The sequence below is a fragment of the Biomphalaria glabrata genome, chromosome 7 (genome assembly GCF_947242115.1).
Source record: "Biomphalaria glabrata chromosome 7, xgBioGlab47.1, whole genome shotgun sequence".
Classification (NCBI taxonomy): Eukaryota; Metazoa; Mollusca; class Gastropoda; family Planorbidae; genus Biomphalaria; species Biomphalaria glabrata.
The window spans coordinates 46,152,763-46,174,891 of NC_074717.1; the positions used below are offsets into that span (position 1 = coordinate 46,152,763).

General features: G+C 37.7%; 2 protein-coding genes across 4 annotated transcripts in view; one reads left to right on the plus strand and one right to left on the minus strand.

Moving 5' to 3' along the window:
- LOC106072597 (thyrotropin-releasing hormone receptor-like) overlaps nt 1–22,129 on the plus strand; it is a 196,209-nt gene that overhangs the window by 116,197 nt on the left and 57,883 nt on the right. The gene's annotated exons all lie outside the window — the stretch shown is intronic.
- On the minus strand, nt 9,951–21,434 carry LOC129927425 (uncharacterized). Of its 3 annotated transcripts, none has more exons than XM_056036499.1 (4): nt 21,302–21,434; nt 17,286–17,348; nt 16,035–16,139; nt 9,951–12,891 (listed from the first exon to the last, which is right to left on the minus strand). In XM_056036499.1, exons 2-4 carry the CDS (start codon nt 17,316–17,318, stop codon nt 12,685–12,687), a joined length of 345 nt encoding a protein of 114 aa, XP_055892474.1. In that variant the 5' UTR covers nt 17,319–17,348; nt 21,302–21,434; the 3' UTR covers nt 9,951–12,684. The 3 variants fall into 3 exon arrangements, with proteins under 3 accessions (XP_055892474.1, XP_055892475.1, XP_055892473.1); XM_056036500.1 differs by lacking the exon at nt 21,302–21,434 and adding an exon at nt 20,592–20,653; XM_056036498.1 differs by lacking the exon at nt 21,302–21,434 and adding an exon at nt 19,287–19,481.

Here is a 22,129-nt window from a genome sequence, read left to right on the forward strand (position 1 = left end):
ATCTGGACATCCCGCACAAAGGGAAGTAATATTTTAATCTGTTGGACAGTTATAGTCACATCCAAGATTGCTTCCCCTCGCGTTTCCCATCCAATTAAGACCAGAGAATTTGTTCGGTCTACTTCCGGTTGGTCCGGTGGAATACGGACTGGTTCATGAAATTAAAATTGATTTTCAAATGTGTTAATTCTTCGTGAAATCGAACTTTATAGTTTTCTGTTTCCTGCTAGAGAAGAAGAAAAAAAATTACCCATGAATGAAACATTCGAACTAATGTACTACGTGGTCAGATAGTTCAAGAGTCCGTCCCCCGGTTTCAATAGTCTCAAGTTCTAGTTTTTATGTGCCTGGATCCTTAATCGTTATGAGACTCTGGACTCACTCAGCCGTGAAAATGTATTTGACCTGGACTTGACCTGCACTAGTATGAGTAAAAGAGGTTGGACGTTGACTGCTATCTAAATCAATTAGTTGCTACATTTCTATAGTTTTAAATAACAATTTTCAGGCCATTCTGTACGCCTTGTCTTACGCCATGTTGAGTGCCATGTTGAGTGCCATGTTGAGTGCCATGTTGAGTGCCATGTTGAGTGCCATGTTGAGTGCCATGTTCAGGCAGAATAGCGTACCCGGGCGGTGTAGATACTGTTTGATCGTGCTCTAAGTTTGAAAAAAAAAACAACCTGCTTGAGCGTCAAACAGTAAAAAAAAATAACAACCTGTCCGAACTACCGTTCTGTCTGGGAGAGACTCGAGTCAACGCCTATGTAAAGCATTTCTGTTTTCAATGCCCTTGGCACCCCGGACGCCCGAGGGCACAGAGAGCTTCCGCCATTTTCCTTCGCTATACCAAGCTAACCGTGGTGGACTCGCCATCATGTGTAACGGTCCCTTGAGGAACAGCGCATGTTTGTGGGGACTCTTTTACAACCCCGCCCGTGCAATGGGTGGACTCTCGTCTACCCATGGGCATCCCCACGGGAGTCTTGTGTTGCTACCCATTTGGCCTAACCACTTCCTCTAATGGTCGTTTCCACGCAGGCGCCACGATGAGGCAGGGTAGCGTACCCGGGGGGTGTAGATAGCTACTTTAACGCTTAGTCACGCTCGAGTAATGTTCGCTGACCATTGACACGGAAACAGTCCAGATACCCGTTCCTATGGCTGGACCTGAGGGTTGCTCTAATATTTAAGATTCGTAAAAAAAAAACATTTTAAAAAATCGTCAATGGACAATAATACAAAATTAATGAGTATCTCTATCTGTGGCGTTTTGCATAACCATATAAGCTGCACATTATCTGTCTTATACAACGCAAGGTCTGCAATTTGTTGGGCATATGTAATCACCAGGCGCCGTTGCATTTTCACCCTTCTTTCTACTACTGTTGTGTATGGCATCTGCAATCCGAGACCCTTCCTTTATGCTCTCTCTAGCGCTCTTAACAAATAGATTTGTTGCCCTTGGAGAATATTTGAAGCAAACAGAAGTATTCATTCACTGCTCCACCAATACAGATATGATTAAAATAAAGCTATTAGTCCTTACACTACTAATTCCTTTCTATAGCAACAATCCCACTAAATCTTTTATGGATACACACAAGAACAGGCAAGATGGCCCATAAAAGAGGCAAAGAAAAGAAGCATAAAGCCCAAGGATTCCTATGATGATAAAGCTAAAACTGAATAGCGCAAATTCTGAGGTTTCCTTAAAAAAAAAAAAATAATAATAATGATGGCCGGTGTTCTAAATATAGATAAGCAGTTACATCTTTCTCGTCTGTACCTCGCAGCTTATTACGACGCCACTATTACGTCATAGAAATCCGTGTAATCATGATTACCACTCCAGCCCCCCCTCTCCCCAACCTTTCCCATATCCAGGTTGGTGCAGTCTAACTCTTTGTGACGTAAGAATATATTTTTGACTGAATTTAAAAAAAAAAAATATTTCCTTTTAAATCATTAAGACGATTCATATGGATATTGTTTTTTTTTTCTGTACTGTCCAATAATTATTTTTGCCCAGGGCTCAACGTGGAGCGCGGGTTGAAACGGTCCTTAGAGAAGACAATTGGATCAAATGGGAAATAGAACCAGTTGGGGGGGGGGTCATGCCTATGAACCGAGTCCATTGCATTGGCGGGGATGGAAGAGAGCATCAACAACCCTGTCACTATGCATACACTATTCTTCTATCACCCGGTTTGTTAACACACATTCACACACACACACGCACACACACGCACACATACATGATAGATAGATAGATAGATAGATAGATACCCGCAGTGTTGGGAAGCTGCCTATTGTCGGCCTAGGTCTCGAGCGGGGATAGATTCATCTACTTGGTGCGTGGTGTTTGGGTCTTGTATGTCTACATTTTAAAATATAGAGAAAGAGAGAGAGAGGAGAGAGTGAGAGAGGCGAGACAAAGAGTGAAAGAGAGAGAGAGAGAGAGAGAGAGAGTGCTTGGCTTCCGAACCGATGGGTCTCGGATTCAAATCCACTTGAAGACTGGGATTTTTAATTTAGGGATTTGTGGGTCCCCTTGAGTCCATCAAAATTTAATGGGTGTCACTACTCATTACGTGACCTTTACCCTTGAATATTAATGTCATTAAAGAGATGTCTTGTTTCACTTGATCTGGCGGACTACTTTTTATCTCGCATGTACACTTCATCCAGCACGGCACAACAAATATTAGTAAAGTAAAGCTTCCCTTTCAGAGACCTTGTGGTCTATAGGGCAGATGGTGTAAAGGTCATCTGTTTCTGTATCCTACAGTTATCGAGGGTGTCATGTGGCCGGCACAACAACCAAATCGCCTTTACTTTTCCCCAACTAATGTCAGGTACCCATTAGAGCTGGGTGGACTCACAGGCGCCCAAAGATCCCGAAATGAAAATACCAGTCTTCACCGGGATTCGAACCCGGGACCTTCGGTCAGCCACCGCGCCTCCACAACAAATATTACCATTGTTTAAAACGTCTAAGAGTAGCAGGCATTTCTTGTATTATTCATAAAATAAGATACTCATTAAATTGACAAACCCAGCCATAGAGAAATACATATTATACCACATAAGTCCAATGAAATAGTCTAAGTACACACTTGATACTAAATCACTGAATCAACTACGTTAGACATCCTAACAGCTTGATAACGTGACCACCACAGACTTCTCTAACCATGTAGTTAACTCCTAGAACTCTCGATTAGGTTTCACTTTCACGTGGAAAACTACTAAAAAAATTTAGACTCCGTGATTCTCAACTAATTCATGTCACAAACCATGATGTGACAATGGGTACCTGACATTTGTTGGGAAAAAGTAATAAAGGTTGATCTTTGTTCTGGCCACATGACACCCTCGTAACCGTGGGCCACATAAACATATACGCTTCACATTATCTGTCATATAGAACGCAAGGTCTGCAATTTGTCTTTTACTACCTCCGCTTGGATCCTCCCTGACAGAATGATGGCTCAGACACTGTGACAGACAGACAGACGGAACAATGGCACAAACAGACCGACAGAATGGGCTCTGATGGTGTAAGGACTAATTAGGTCCTAGTATTTCCTAGCTCTGTCCTAACTTGTTCTAGTTTTAAATAACCTTAACATTTTGCTGTGTGCCTAGAATATTGCTTTCATGAAGGATCAAAGTCAGGAAGATATATATTTCTAAATATTTTCTAAGATTGAAACTGCTTTCCATTTTTATAAAGGGAAATAATAAAGTTTAGAAGTAAAAAATGAGGAGTTAATGCCCTTGTATGACTGTGACGATGTCTACCATTGAACCAATTAGCCATCACCTTTTCTAGCGTGCTTGGATGGCCCAAGGGAGATTATCTCTATTATTGAATGTTGTCGGAGCCATGTCTGCACACACGGGCTGTAGCTAAGGGCAAATAATCCGTGTATATATCTATATTGAAATGTATTACGGAACTCACATTTTCTAACGAGAATCCCTTGTCTGAAGGGAGATAAGAAAAATGGTGAAACGCTTTTCTTTTTTTCTCCATACAATTTTTTTTTTTTAAAAAAAGAGCCTTTAAAAAATGTTTTAAGCAGTGTTTCTCAAACTGGAGTGGGTGAAAACCGCGAAGGCATATATTTGAATTTTAAAAGGACAGAAAATACAAACAGCCAAATTCCATCTCGTATAATCATAATTACATTATTTTGAATCTCAACTTGGGTAAAGGAAGTATAGTTGTCACAAATCCAATACCAGTCTCACTGTACTTTGGTGAATTTAGTGAATACTGAAAGTGTAAATAGTGAGTTTGGTACGACTTGGAAGTGAGGTCGTGCGAGTGATCGGGAGTTTCGTAAGTTATTTTCTAGTCATTTGTTTCAGTAATAACTTTTCTGGTATCATGTCATGTAACAGTTTAGCTCCGAATGGTTATTTGGCTGAATGAGTTAATGAGGAAAAATCAGTATTATCAGTTGGTAACAATTGATGTAGTCACTGGCTATATATAGTCTGTTGGTAACTGTCGATATAGTCATTTGTTACAGATGGTCTGTTGGTAACAGTGGATATAGTTACTAGTTACAGATAGACTGTTGGTATAAGTTGCGAAATGCTGCATAAGGACTTAAGTCTTCAATATAAGTTTGTTTACATAAATGAAAAACTGTCATGGAGTCCCCATATTAATGAAACTTAAAAAATCAAACAAATCATTAGGGTTAAATTTCTATTAATCAAATAAGAACATAAAACTAAAATGTTATTAAACCTTGGTTAGGCCATTAATAGAATATGCATCCTCTGTTTGGGACCCTTCAACTCAAGAAAACACAGACACAAAATAGAGCAGTGAGATTCATAACAAACGATTTTTCACATTTAGTAAAATCACTAAATTTAGAAAGCCTTCAGGAGAGAAGACTCAAAAGTAAAGTAGCAATTATACATAAGACAATATGTGCTACATGCACCAAATGTATATGAGCTACATGCACAGGATGTTTATGTGCTACATGCACCGGATGTTTATCTGCTACATGCACAGGATGTTTATATGCTACATGCACCGGATGTTTAAGTGCTACATGCACATGATGTTTATGTGTTACATGCACATGATGTTTATGTGCTACATGCTCCGGATGTTTATGTGCTACATGCACGGGATGTTTATGGGCTACATGCACCTGATGATTATGTGCTACATGCACCTAATGTTTATGTGCTACATGCACCTGATGATTATGTGCTACATGCACGGGATGTTTATGTGCTACATGCACCTGATGATTATGTGCTACATGCACCGGATGTTTATGTGCTACATGCACGGGATGTTTATGGGCTACATGCACCTGATGATTATGTGCTACACGCACCGGATGTTTATGTGCTACATGCACCTGATGATTATGTGCTACATGCACGGGATGTTTATGTGCTACATGCACGGGATGTTTATGGGCTACATGCACCTGATGATTATGTGCTACATGCACCTAATGTTTATGTGCTACATGCACCTGATGATTATGTGCTACATGCATGGGATGTTTATGTGCTACATGCACGGGATGTTTATGTGCTACATGCACCTGATGATTATGTGCTACATTCACGGGATGTTTATGTGCTACATGCACGGGATGTTTATGTGCCACATGCAAGGGGTGTTTATGTGCTACATGCACCTGATGATTATGTGCTACATGCACCTGATGATTATGTGCTACTTGCACCTGATGATTATGTGCTACATGGACCTGATGATTATGTGCTACATGCACCGGATGTTTATGTGCTACATGTACTTGACATTATACTTATTGTTCTCGGTTTCCTGTTTCGTTATTTGACTTAATTCGACCTCCATTTTGTTTTTACTTGAGCGCACTGAGGAGCTCATTTCTGCAGCTCGGAGTGTAAGAAAACGCTTTCACACCGGCCCGACCCATCCCTTGTACCTTTCACCTTATTTCACGTGCGTTCTTGTTGCTATGGCGACGAGGCGTATACGCCAGGAGAATGCATTTCTGAAGCTCCGAACCCCCGCTAGGAGAGTTTTCAACGCTTCCCATTATAACCTGCTGGCTGAAGAGAGAGAGGGGGGGGGGGAGGAATCTACTAACATTATATTATATGTAACCCTGCCGGACTAAGTAAAACAAAGGACGTTTGGGCCACGAGGCCTTCATCAGCTACAAAACAAACATGAACCTTTGATGGTTGAGAAGGAACGACCCGGTATATTTATCCCAATAATAGAGGGGTCAGATCTTACAGATTCCAAGAAGGGTTCCAAGCAAAGGATATACAAGAAGGGGGATAAGGGACAGCCCTGTCTGACAGACCTTTATATGAGGATACTCCTACTGAGAGAATGATTAATTATCAATCTACTTGTTGCATTGGTATAGACAAGCTTTATATATCTGATTAACAGGGAACTTATTTTACATTTCTCAAGCACCTTGAACAAGAAGCTATGGCTTACTCGGTCAAAGGCTTTTTCTTGATCTACAGACAAAAGAGACACATTGAGGTTTTTATCCTTACTGTACATGATAAAATCCCGTAAAAAATGCGTCATGCCGTCCATGTTTCTGTCCGGGATACAACAGTACTGGTCATGTCCGATAAGTTGGTTTATGAGTGGTTTCATTCTTAGGAAAATCATTTTTGTGAGAAGTTTATAGTCCGTGTTGAGAAGTGAAATGGGCCTATAGTCGCTAGGTGAAGTGTTATTTTCAGACTTCTTAGGTAAAAGAGTGATGTATGCTTCGTTAAAATTTGGAGGAAATTGTCCCAGTTTAATGGCGTCGCTATATAGTCGCAGTAAGGGAGGACCAAGCAGGGGGAAGAATCTACTGACATTATATTACTTTTTTTTTTCATCGCATGTGATTAAATTCCTTACTTGACGAAATAATAATAATAATAACAATGATACTAATAATTACAATTTAAATGCAAAGATTCAGTGAATAGTTACTGAAACGATCAGGTGTGATGGACTATTCAGCGTCAATGATGTGATACAAAGAATAGCCAATCAAACACTAATCAGTAACTCACCGGGAATAAAAGTAAATACACCAATATACTTAGACATTAATACATGCATAAATAGACACACATACTCTTTATAAATACATAGAGAGAGTTAGACACACATTTCCTTTCATATTCCTTAAAACAAATATCAGCATATCAAATATCATTCACACCATTTTGTTGTGTTTTATTTTAATACTGCTTGAGTATTTTACAACCATTTAAAAAAATCCAACTAAATAATGCTTCTCTATCTTATATCTAATAGTTGTTCTAAATGTTAATTAAGTCTAAGTAATTAGAATCAAACATCCTATTATTATGTAAAGCTTTGAGCCTGCTAGTCCAAACAAGATTCCTGTATTCAGGAGAGATGATTAAATTGAAATTATGAACCAATTTTTTTTTTTAAATTTTGGCAACTTGTTTCAAACACATAGTTGCCACAGCTAGCTTCTAACAAGTCTCTTACAGTAGTTTTAACTCTAAGAAATAATGGACATTCCAAAATATATGCTTCTCGTTATCAGCATTGACAAGATGACACAATTGACATTCATGGACATTTCCCCTTTTTTTTTAACTATAGGTGTCATCCCAAAGATAAGTCTATAAGAATTCTTAAGATATAGCTGCAAAATGGATGAGTGACAGTACCAAAATAGTGAGGAGTGTCTATTGTGTATTGGGAGACTACTTAATCTTAAATCTAAATAGTAAATTGACAAGGGAAAGTTTGTGGGGTTTTCTAACTACTTACCATACAAATTTTAACCAAAGTGAATGTATTTTGGTTATAGTATGTTGTAGTTTATTTTATTGTACTTGATGTAGTCTGTTTAATACTCCTAGTAATGGTTGTAAACATAACGCCTCTAATTCATTTGTTCAGCTTGCTTATGATTTTTAGAGGACGTTCTGTTGATTTAGCTGAGTGGACTTTATTAGGTATGACCTTATATACCTCCACCAATTGTTGGAGAATTAGATTTTTGACTTTTGGTCTTATTAAAAATAGTTTGAAAATTCTGACAAGAAAAACATATTGGCTTTGTTGTTTTTCAGGTGAAGGTATTCTTTCATGCATAACACTTTATCACTTTATCATATGAACTAACATTCTTCTTTTTAGACATGCTTTAGCGTCAGGTGACAAGATTTAATAATAGATTGAATTAAATGATACTATCAATAATAATTGATGTCATGCTTGCCGGAACCACTTTTAAATTGATTCAGTATTATCTCCCTCCATTGATCTGTTCATCTTGACATAACGATACACGATTCGTATATTACTTAGAAATCTACAAAACAGCAGGGAGACAAAAGCAGAACGAAAAAGCTCTCCCCTGACCCTGTAGCTGGTAAGCCATCGCCAGATAGAGGTTTTAGTTCTAGGGTAACACTTAAGACGAGACTCCAGACCAGTATTCCACCGGTCATTCGGGCTGTATAGTGCAACTGAGTTATTGCTTTTTTCTGCGTGTGTCCAGCGTCATGTCAAGGTCATGTCAATCGTGTGTGCGTTCTTAGTACTTAACTTGTTGAATTAAGCCATGATATTGTAGTAGAGTTATGTCATTACAGGCTGATAATGGAAGAGACACCCAACAACACAGTCCAACAAGTCCGCCACGCTGTTCTACGCAAGGGGTGGGGGGTTGATGCGTCATATAAAAGAGGAACAGTAGTGGCGGGTTCGGAACAGTTGCAGAATGAGAAAAGGATCAGTTCCGTTCTGGAACACGACCTGACCCAGTAATGGTTGCGAAAATTCAGACAGGAGATGGGGGAACAGTTCCCAGTCCACGCCTGTCAGTTGGATAGTACACTGTCTGCCGTACAAGGCATATTTCTATGGACATCTTCAACAGTTAATTGTAAAAAAAAAATATGTCTATTCTGTATTTCTAACATATAAAGATTGTCACCATTAAAAAAAAAAAAGGAAAAAAAAGTAGGTTTTGAATTTGATCTACACTAATTTGTTTGTTTTTTTGTAAATGATGCATAAAATTATAGTTGAATGGCGTAGGGGAAATAATCTAGCAAAAATAAAATATGACGTTTTAATGTTCTGATTGCTTCCCTTTCAACAAAACAAAATCTGCATCGGTTTGTCTCTATCTCTGTCAGTGTCTCTCAGAAATAAAACTAAATGTTGAAGTGCATCTTTGCAATTACATCTTAACCTACATATGGCCACTTTAAAAGTTTATTAGGAAAGAGTGAAGTTATTCCAACATTCCTGAAAACACTAACTGCAGATACTGAAAAGAGCGAAAAATTCTCCCTATCTTAAGCAAAAATGAACGACTTAGTTTAGCTTGCCTACATCTGAATAAATCTAGACAAATAGAGATGTATATTGTTTTTTCGAGATTTTAATGTAATGCAACTTAAACATCGAGAGTAACAGGGAAATAATTGGTTAACGAAACATTAATATTGTCTCCCTTTTAATTTCCTCCCTTCCACCCCGCTCGGTATAGAAAAAAAACACAAGGTAACTAGGAACAGAGGCGGCCTTGTTAGTGGGTGGGTGGGGGGGGGGGGAAGGAGAAGCAACCGTCATCGTCAGCGCATCGTACCAATATTAGTGGCACTGATAGGAAACTCTCCTAGGGCCCCTCGCACTGCTAAAGCCGCCTCTGACGAGAGTTACCTGGTTGCGTGGAATGCGCTCCGGACTGTCGTCGCGATGGTCAAGGTTTGAAACTGCACCTCAGTCATCTCCTGTTGATGCTCAGAAATAATTTTAATCCAATATTACTTACGTCATAGAGTCACGTGTCACTCAATAACAGAATTCAACTCTGTGTAGAAGAAATTATTAGTTCATTTGTATAAGCTATCAAAGTAGCAGACACCACAAAGTGAATAACTTGCCAAGAAATTATGTGATAGGCACTTTATTGCCTCATACAGAAGTCGTATGTATTTCAAACATAAAGTAATGTTTAGTCCCTAATATTATAAATATAAACATAGACATTATAAACATGGACATTATAAACATTGACATTATAAATATTGACATTATAAACATTGACATTATAAACATTGACATTATAAACATTGACATTATAAACATTGACATTATAAACATAGACATTATAAACATTGACATTATAAACATAGACATTATAAACATAGACATTATAAACATTGACATTTTAAACATTGACATTATAAACATAGACATTATAAACATTGACATTATAAACATTGACATTATAAACATTGACATTATAAACATTGACATTATAAACATTGACATTATAAACATAGGCATTATAAACATTGACATTATAAACATTGACATAGGACGTAATCATCTTCTTTTTTTGAAGTAACGTCTGTATCATATAAGATAAGATAAGATAATATATTAAGCTGAAAGTTGGAAGCAGAACTTCTGCGAATAAACGGGATCGTTATGTGTCACAATTGTACTTCCGGGGGATGTGTAAAACTGCAACCACAATCACGTGACATACTCGGATTCGGAGGTGCCTATAAATCTATTTCAACTCACCACTTTGATACACTGAAAAACAAAACAAAAACAAACAAAAAAAAACACAGCGCTGACTATGTTTGTCTTCGGTTTAATGCTTTTAAACTTTATTCCATAAAATAAGTCATCACATGTAAAATGTTAACTTTCTTGACATACAATGGTACTGTTGAAATATAACACAGTGAAGATTAAAGATACAGGCAATTAGCCGAGGCCATTCGTCACAGAAAGCAGGGCCGGTCTTAGGCCACTGCAACCTATGCGGTCGCAGTGGGCCCAACGCTTTTATATGCCCCGCGCTAATTCAAGGTGTAATTATTAAATTTTCAAAAAAATATACGAAAATCTCATGGAAATCTCCTGAGTTTATTAAAATCTCCTGAAAACTCTTAAAAACCTCCAGAAAAATAGACAAAATTGTCATTTGTGGGTGTCATTCATTGCGAAAGACGCCAATCCTACGCGCCATAAAAAGAAAAAAAACATTGTCAGCTTTCATGTAATAAAATGTAGTAATCGGGCAAATTTTACCTTAATCGGAAGTTCCAATACTTTATTTACTTTTATAGTCACTGGCATTTAAATATGTCATTGGTTACAAGGCTCGTAAAGGACAGATCGCAATTTTTAACTTAGTAAAGAATGAATAAAATTCAAAGTCGATTTTTTTTCTTATACAAAATTTTAATTTTCGCTTATTATCCTTATTCCCACACAAACTAGGCCCCGCGCAATCAGTTTAGCATAGGACCCCCCAATCACTAGGACCGGCCCTGACAGAAAGGCAGTCGGACAGTCGACGCACTACTGGTCGGCTACTATCGTGTGCTGTCAAGCCTGACTTTTGCACACACACACACAAATTACACTTATGTTTTTACTATACAGTTGGTTGACTCTGCAGAAGTACACGCGACTAAATATATTTTCATTTTGTACTTAAAAAAGTAATATTCCCTTTCGGACCTTATCAATAAGGCAGATTTTGTAAAAGTTAACGAGGGTGCCATGTGGACAGCACAACGACCAACAGCCTTTATTGTTCCCTTATCTCATTGTCAGGTACCCATTACGGTTGGATGGATTCAGAGGCCCCCAAAGTTCCGGCAATTTTAAATCCCATGATTCAAACCCAGGACCTTTCCGGTTCGGATGCCAAGCGACAAACCTCTCAGCCACGTTAAGTAAAAACAGCATGAGATCAAGTGGTCCTATGTTCAGAACTTCAAATCTTCAAGATTTCAGAATTTCTGTAGGGGTCAGTGGTAATGACTCCAATCATGAGGACCACATCCTCTATTGAGAAACCCAAACAGGACACTGGCCCCAAAACCCACTACAGAACAAAAACTCTATGGAGAGCTGCCAGATCTGGAAACCACTGCGCAGTTTATCTCAGTTATAGGACTACTTGTCTGAACCTTCCGACATAAAATTGAGAACGAAGAAAAAAAAAACACTAAGATTATTAATTTCTGAAAAATTTCAGAAAAATAAGATAAAGGTCAATGTGTACAGTATGCCCACTTCTACTCTCACGCAAAACTATATTGGCTGTTTCATTGTCGACGCAAGGCTATACTGACCACTTCACTGTCCACACAAAATGACGCTATCAATACTGTACCATCTGACCTAAATATGAACTTGTCTATTCACAAGACTCAAACTCGCCTAATCACAAGACTCAAACTCGCCTAGTCACTAGACTCAAACTAGGCCAAAACTAGATTTCATATTACCACTTGAGACAAAAAAGTAAAAAAAAATTATTATTAATATTTAAACTGAATACTAAAAAAAAAAATAATCAAAGTCTACATGCAATGTTTATATACAAATGTATAGACGTGATTGTATTCAATATATATTATTTTATATATACATATTGTTTCCTTTGTCCTACAACTAAGACACAAATTTAAGTGAAAATACATCAGGTAAACTCGAAAATATTTCTATACGAGTTTATTGAGAGATAATACTGTATTTTCAACATAAATATTGTTCCATAACTTTTAAGCTCAATCATAACAATTTTTGGCTACTATAGAAGAGTATACGATACGTCAATGTCGTCTGGTGAGATGAGAGAATTATTTTCATTATTTCTTCTTTTTCTTTTTCTTCCCGCCCTTTTTGCCCGATTTAGATTTGCCAGATTTTTTGCCGCTTCCACTTTTGCCTTTTTTGGCAGACGTTTTGTTTCGCTTGCTGCTGGCTGAGCTGGAAGATCTTTTCCCGCCTTTTTCTTCTTCTTTATTCATGTATTCCTTCAAAACTGTCTCCACCTTCTGGCCTTGACATCGCTTCTAAAACACAGACACAAAATAGTTTTACATTAATTTTACAAAATCATGTTAATTAAGAAAAAACGATAATGTGGTAAAATTTTCATACGTCTGCTGTTTGTGTGGATGATGTCCCCCTGGACACAATAACTAAACGTATGCAGATCGGGCAATATAAAGCTTTTATTTAAAACAAATGTTTATGTAAATCTTGAATCTTAGTGAGCATATATTGGTAGTAACAATGGCTCCAACTTTTGAGTATAAGGGAGCATATATTGGTAGTTACAATGGCTCCAACTTTTGAGTATAAGGGAGCATATATTGGTAGTTACAAAGGCTCCAACTATTGAGTATAAGGGAGCATATATTGGTAGTTACAAAGGCTCCAACTATTGAGTATAAGGGAGCATATATTGGTAGTTACAAAGGCTCCAACTATTGAGTATAAGGGAGCATATATTGGTAGTTACAATGACTCCAACTTTTGAGTATAAGGGAGCATATATTGATAGTAACAATGGCTCCAACTTTTGAGTATAAGGGGGCATATATTGGTAGTTACAATGACTCCAACTTTTGAGTATAAGGGAGCATATATTGGTAGTTACAATGGCTCCAACTTTTGAGTATAAGGGGGCATATATTGGTAGTTACAATGGCTCCAACTTTTGAGTATAAGGGGGCATATATTGGTAGTTACAATGGCTCCAACTTTTGAGTATAAGGGAACATATATTGGTAGATCCAAAGGCTCCAACTTTTGAGTATAAGGGAGCATATATTGGTAGTTACAATGGCTCCAACTTTTGAGTATAAGGGAGCATATATTGGTAGTTACAATGGCTCCAACTTTTGAGTATAATGGAGCATATATTGATAGTAACAATGGCTCCAACTTTTGAGTATAAGGGAGCATATATTGGTAGTTACAATGGCTCCAACTTTTGAGTATAAAGGAGCATATATTGGTAGATCCAATGGCTCCAACTTTTGAGTATAAGGGAGCATATATTGGTAGATCCAATGGCTCCAACTTTTGAGTATAAGGGAGCATATATTGGTAGTTACAATGGCTCCAACTTTTGAGTATAAAGGAGCATATATTGGTAGATCCAATGGCTCCAACCTTTGAGTATAAGGGAGCATATATTGGTAGTTACAATGGCTCCAACTTTTGAGTATAAGGGAGCATATATTGGTAGTTACAATGGCTCCAACTTTTGAGTATAAGGGAGCATATATTGGTAGATCCAATGGCTCCAACTTTTGAGTATAAGGGAGCATATATTGGTAGATCCAATGGCTCCAACTTTTGAGTATAAGGGAGCATATATTGGTAGTTACAATGGCTCCAACTTTTGAGTATAAGGAAGCATATATTGGTAGATCCAATGGCTCCAACTTTTGAGTATAAGGGAGCATATATTGGTAGTTACAATGGCTCCAACTTTTGAGTATAATGGAGCATATATTGATAGTAACAATGGCTCCAACTTTTGAGTATAAGGGAGCATATATTGGTAGATCCAATGGCTCCAACTTTTGAGTATAAGGGAGCATATATTGGTAGTTACAATGGCTCCAACTTTTGAGTATAATGGAGCATATATTGGTAGTAACAATGGCTCCAACTTTTGAGTATAAGGGAGCATATATTGGTAATTACAATGGCTCCAACTTTTGAGTATAAGAGAGCATATATTGGTAGTAACAATGGCTCCAACTTTTGAGTATAATGGAGCATATATTGGTAGATCCAAAGGCTTCAACTTTTGAGTATAAGAGAGCATATATTGGTAGTAACAATGGCTCCAACTTTTGAGTATAATGGAGCATATATTGGTAGATCCAAAGGCTCCAACTTTTGAGTATAAGGGAGCATATATTGGTAGATCCAATGGCTCCAAGTTTTGACTATAAGGGAGCTTATATTGGTAGTTACAATGGCTCCAACTTTTGAGTATAAGGGAGCATATATTGGTAGATCCAATGGCTCCAAGTTTTGACTATAAGGGAGCTTATATTGGTAGTTACAATGGCTCCAACTTTTGAGTATAAGGGAGCATATATTGGTAGTTACAATGGCTCCAACTTTTGAGTATAAGGGAGCATATATTGGTAGTTACAATGGCTCCAACTTTTGAGTATAAGGGAGCATATATTGGTAGTTACAATGGCTCCAACTTTTGAGTATAAGGGAGCATATATTGGTAGATCCAAAGGCTCCAACTTTTGAGTATAAGAGAGCATATATTGGTAGATCCAAAGGCTCCAACTTTTGAGTATAAGAGAGCATATATTGGTAGATCCAAAGGCTCCAACTTTTGAGTATAAGGGAGCATATATTGGTAGATTCAATGGCTCCAACTTTTGAGTATAAGTGAGCATATATTGGTAGTTACAATGGCTCCAACTTTTGAGTATAAGGGAGCATATATTGGTAGTTACAATGGCTCCAACTTTTGAGTATAAGGGAGCATATATTGGTAGATCCAAAGGCTCCAACTTTTGAGTATAAGGGAGCATATATTGGTAGTTACAATGGCTCCAACTTTTGAGTATAAGAGAGCATATATTGGTAGATCCAATGGCTCCAAGTTTTGAGTATAAGGGAGCATATATTGGTAGTAACAATGGCTCCAACTTTTGAGTATAAGGGAGCATATATTGGTAGTTACAATGGCTCCAACTTTTGAGTATAAGGGAGCATATGTTGGTAGTTACAATGGCTCCAACTTTTGAGTATAAGGGAGCATATATTGGTAGTTACAATGGCTCCAACTTTTGAGTATAAGGGAGCATATATTGGTAGTTACAATGGCTCCAACTTTTGAGTATAAGGGAGCATATATTGGTAGTTACAATGGCTCCAACTTTTGAGTATAAGGGAGCATATATTGGTAGATCCAATGGCTCCAACTTTTGAGTATAAGGGAGCATATATTGGTAGATCCAATGGCTCCAACTTTTGAGTATAAGGGAGCATATATTGGTATTTACAATGGCTCCAAATGTTAGCCTGTGTGAGGAAGACAGATATACATTGTATCTCTGATGGTTCGAGGGGGGTCGACAAAAAACTGGTGGGTATAGCATTATCACTAACAAAGTCAGCTAAATCTTTATATTTGCGGAAAAGTAAAAAATCCCACACAACTGACCTGGTTGCATTTGACACAGTGGGTAGATTCTTTCATGGCGCCAGTAAACTCCCCCTTTAGACATTCGCGACAGTAGCGCGTGCCGCACCACTTGCACATGAACGTCTGCCAAAAAAGGAGAAGGTCAAGGTTAAAACAAAACATTAGAAACAATGTCCTAATTGAACTTTAAAACTTTTATGCGTGGAGTTAAGAAAGTTAATCCGGTGCAAAACTTATGGCCAGAGTGAAGTGCCTTGACGGATCAGTAAACAATCGATTCATTTGCACTTTTCTGCCTGTTGACTGTCTGACGTCTGCTCTGGGCAAAGTTAGCACAAGTCGCTTATTTAAGCCTTACTGGTGAGAGCTGTCATATCCAAGCATGGAAGGACAGGCTATATGGGCAGTCGGGCATTACGCCCGGTAGGCTGGTACTTAAATGGGCTGGTGCGACCGCCAAATAGGTCACTTTAAATAAATATTAACATGCCTGGCCCTCACTTTACCTTATATAAAATATTTATACTGACTTTATACTGTAATACTTGTCACATTTTCCGTAAAAAAATGATTCGTCTGGAGCACCATACTGTCCTTCTGGTGAGTTTCAGTTCTTTATAAACATTAATTGACTAACAAACATCAAAACGCCTTTTGTTACGCCTTTAAGGAGTCGCGGCGTGAACATGGCCTGGGAAATCTTTAAAGATACCCTGAGCTTATAAAATTTCCGATACCACATACAAACTATAAATCCTCTGTTACCGAACACATAGCGTTTCAGTTGGTCAAGCTCGTCGCAAGGTCCCAGGATTTTCCCTCTGCAAAGGTCTTCACTAATCATAAATATTAACATCTTATCTTATATGATATAGACGTTTCTTCAAAAAAAAAAAAAAGAAGATGATTACGTCCTACGCGTCATGCATATTAACCAATGACCTAAACTCCGCCAAGTCACTGGTTTTCCTGGCTAGCTCAGGCAACCCATTCCATGCTCTAATAGCGCTAGGGAAGAAGGAGCATTTGTACAAATTTGTCCTAGCATATGGGACGAGGAATGTGCCTTTATCTTTGAGCTTTCTGAGAATTTAACATTTAACGATGTGGCCAGTAATGGATTGTAAATCAAGCGTGCCAGCACTGGCAGAGCCAATAGATGACCATCGCAAGACAAGAAACGTGCGGGCCGTGTCGTAAGGTAATGCCTGGGTCAATTTTTAAAAACCCAGTCCGCACCTGTACTTATCGCTCCAATTTTTTACTTACCGAGTTAAAAGCTTCACACCCCCATCGACACATAATGGACTCGTCCTCTGTTCACTCCTTGGGCTGAAAACGAAAAATTCAATGTTATTGGTGATTAATTTTTAATTAGACAACTCCAAAGCAATGTAAACTAACAGCGAAAGGTGTTCGCCCTGGTTAATATAGTGACGACAAAAGATAGTACAATAGATAAACGCCAGAAATCAATCTTTTTCTTATGATTGAAGTTCGTGTCTCATGATTGAAGTTCTTGTCTCATGATTGAAGTTCTTGTTTCATGATTGAAGTTCTTGTTCCATGATTGAAGTTCTTGTCTCATGATTGAAGTTCTTGTTTCATGATGATCTTGTTTCATGATTGAAGTTCTTGTCTTATGATTGAAGTTCTTGTTTCATGATTGAAGTTCTTGTTTCATGATTGAAGTTCTTGTCTCATGATTGAAGTTCTTGTTTCATGATTGAAGTTCTTGTTTCATGATTGAAGTTCTTGTTTCATGATTGAAGTTCTTGTTCCATGATTGAAGTTCTTGTTTCATGATTGAAGTTCTTGTTTCATGATGTTCTTGTTTCATGATTGAAGTTCTTGTCTCATGATTGAAGTTCTTGTCTCATGATTGAAGTTCTTGTTTCATGATGATCTTGTTTCATGATTGAAGTTCTTGTCTTATGATTGAAGTTCTTGTTTCATGATTGAAGTTCTTGTTTCATGATTGAAGTTCTTGTCTCATGATTGAAGTTCTTGTTTTATGATTGAAGTTCTTGTTTTATGATTGAAGTTCTTGTCTCATGATTGAAGTTCTTGTTTCATGATTGAAGTTCTTGTTTTATGATTGAAGTTCTTGTTTCATGATTGAAGTTCTTGTTTCATGATTGAAGTTCTTGTCTCATGATTGAAGTTCTTGTCTCATGATTGAAGTTCTTGTTTCATGATTGAAGTTTTTGTCTCATGATTGAAGTTCTTGTCTCATGATTGAAGTTCTTGTCTCATGATTGAAGTTCTTGTCTCATGATTGGAGTTCTTGTCTCATGATTGAAGTTTTTGTTTTAGGGTAAACACTAGAACAATATGAATTTTTTCGAAGTAAGCCAAAAATGTTTGAGAATTTCCAGACGTCTATCTTTGAACCACGGTAAGGTTCGACCACATAAAGCCGTTTGGATTCCGAACCTAGAAGTCCCAGGTTTGAATCTCGGTACAGACTGGGAATTTGAATTTCGAGATTTTTAGGAAACTCCTGAGTCTGCCCGATTCTAATGGGTGCCTGACTTAAGTTGGGGGAAAGTAAAGGCGGTTGGTGGTTATGCTAGCTTAACGTAGGCCATAGAAACAGATGACCTTTACATTATCTGTATTATATAAGATAAGATAAGATAAGATAAGATCTGCCCTATAGATTGTATGGTCTGAGAGGGAAACGTTACAGTTTGCTCATATATTCTACCTCGCTGTTGGGCAGCGTGAGCTTAGCAAGAGTTTATCCTAGAGCTTACTTCTGTAAAACATTCTGGAGATTGTTAGCTAATACATACTTCGGATATTTTTTTATATGCATTCTTGATAACTGGGATTTTTATTTCGGGATCCTTGGGCCGCCTCTGAGTCCACCCAGCTCTAATGGGTACCTGACATTAGTTGGGGAAAAGTAAAGGCGGTTGGTCGTTGTGCTGGCCACATGACACCCTTGTAAACCGTAGGCCAAGGAAACAGATGACCTTTACATCATCTGCCCTATAGACCACAAGGTCTGAAAGGGGAACTTTACTTTACTTTGCTTGATAACTTGGAAGAGATTGCTTTATTGGCACAAATATCAGTGAAAGAAGTATTTCTTTATTTCAATACATCCCATTTCGATTTGTTCATTCACTCATGAGACTATGTTCACTTTAACTTGTAACTCTACTATTCGATCGATAGTGTTCCAATCATTTGAACTAGTCAGGAGAGAGAATAAAAAGAGAAAAAAAACGAAATTTTAATGCAAATTTTAAAAAGTTCTACCTTGTAACAGAAATAGTCTCCTATAATCTCTACTTTATTCCATCATGAGTATGAATCAAAGATACCGTAGTATTGGCTTCATTCAAGTGTAGTTTAATGATCACCATGTACTTTCATTCAATGTGTCAAACACACATATCAATAAGATCCACTAGCAGTGTATCACAGCACAGCCTTAACTCCCCCTGGCACTGTGTACGTTGTCAAGGACGCTAAAGGGGAGATCATGACCATCCATACAATCACCCCACCCACCCTCCCCTTTCACCGATAAGAAAACAAGTCACGACTCCGTGTAATAGGAAACCCTTTTATTAGTACACATTCGCGTATTTGATCTCACTGGGGACACTGAAGATTAGCCCAGTATGTTAAAGAGACATCAGACCAATTGTCTATGTACGGAGTTCCCATTCTACTCATTCACTTTTACCTATCCCTTAGTCCAATGTTTCTCGAACTGTGGTCCGCGGACCCCCTAGGGGTCTGCAGAAAGATGAGATTTGTTTACAATTAAAATTCCTTCTTCGCTAAAAGCTTTTTTTACTTACAGTTCCGTCGGCAGGTTTTAACTAACGGTATATAAAATGGTTCCCGGGTCAAAAAAAGTTTGAGAACCTCTGCCTTAGTCGAGCCGTTGGGGCACCACACATGATCTGCTGAACGTGTTTCTCCATTCCTCGTTTGCCTTGACTAGAATCTCTTTCAATAATAAGACCGACCATTCTTTCATGTTATCTTCTCATCGCTTTCTCCGTCTGTCTCTTCTTTTTTGTCCTGGTAGTGTTCCCTTAAGGAAGGTCTTTGTAAGCCCTGAGGACCTTGATATATTTTTCCTCATAGGGTTTCTAAAGACTATAGAACTAGTAATCAGACATTGGTAGAAATAGTTCGTTGAGAATGCTATTCAGAGTATGAATAACTTTTAAAAGACAAAGCTGGTTAGGGGAAAAAAAATATCACAACGCAATGTTACAGTTGTGTGAGATAGAGCGTAACAGTCAACAGTCAAGTTGTCCTCCGTTGACTGACAACACCATTAGTAAGACCATTCAACTTAAGACACTTCAGGACAGAAGACTTAAAAATAAAGTAGCTATAATACATGAATTATTAAACCATCATTTAGAAAAACAAAACCTCATGAAATACTCAGAAAGACACAAAGATAGAGGTACATTTCTTATTCCATACGCTTGAACTAATTAGTACAAGTGCTCCTTATTCCCTAGTGTCATTAAATCATTGAATGGGTTGCCTGAATCAGACATGAAAACTAACGACGAGTTTAAGTCACTGATTTACCTGAATGACTAGAATGGCACATGAAAAACGTAAGACGTAATTGTCTTTTCTTTTGAAAAAACGTCTGTAATTTATAAGATAAGATAAGATATGAGTACACATCATCTAATATTAACATACTGAAAAAATCCCTACCAAAAATAGTAATGGAAATATAGATGAAATAAACATAAAATTTTAATAATAATAATAATAATAATAAGTGCTGTACAAAAAAAAACAGCAAGCTCAATAACAACAATATAACAACATAACAATAGCAATGACTGTAAACATAACCACATAACTACAACTGTAACAATAACAACACAGCACACCAACTATTGCAAGACCAACAACATAACAACTAATTAAGATAATTTAACAATATTACTGCATCTGCAATAATGTAACAACAATATCACAAAGATTTCAACAACACTAACAACATAGTAATATTGAGAATACAACAACACCAACAACATAGTAATATTGAGAACACAACAACACCAACAACATAGTAATAACAAGAACACAACAACACCAACAACATAGTAATATTGAGAACACAACAACAGAAATACAAGTACAACAAACACATAAAAACAACAACAAAAAACAAAAAACAACATAAAAAACAACAACAGAAACAAACATATAGCTAGACATTGCAACAATATAATAATAATAACAGCAGCACTAAGAATAGCCAGAAGAATGTAACTACTTGCCTGCCTCGGATCAAAGAACAGTTTCAGTCGCTGATTGAAAAGTTGAAATCACTTGAGTCGATCGATACTTCGAGTTGTCGGACCTGTACTGGTATCAGTTTACCAGAGGTCTTGGATTACAAACGTCACACACACACCACTCTTAGGCTCAACACCTCCACGACACACACATACATACACACACACACAGAGTAAAACATACACAAACACTCCACAGCTTCAGTTGTTAGTTGTTTTTTTCCATTATTTGAAATGCTTCAGTGCTGTCAAACAAACACCCCGGTACCCAGCTCTGGTGATATACGGCAGTGAGCTGATCCCATTTTCTGATCCCATTTTCTTATCTCATATTGCGATCCCATATTCCGATCCCATATTCGGACCCCATATTCCGATCCCATATTCTGATCCCATATTCTGATCCCATATTCTGATCCCATATTCTGATCCCATATTCTGATCCCATTTTGCGATCCCATTTTCCGATCACATTTTCCGATCACATATTCTGATCCCATATTCTGATCCCATATTCTGATCCCATATTCTGATCCCATATTCCGATCCCATATTCCGATCCCATATTCTGAACCCATATTCCGATCCCATATTCTCATCCCATATTCTCATCCCATATTCCGATCCCATATTCTGATCCCATATTCTGATCCCATATTCTGATCCCATATTCCGATCCCATATTCCGATCCCATATTCCGATCCCATATTCTGATCCCATATTGACACGTGACCTCAGAGCTTAATTAGGCCTTGGGTGTACCACTTATTACCCTCAACCCCTTACAGTCTCTAGACACCCACTCTACC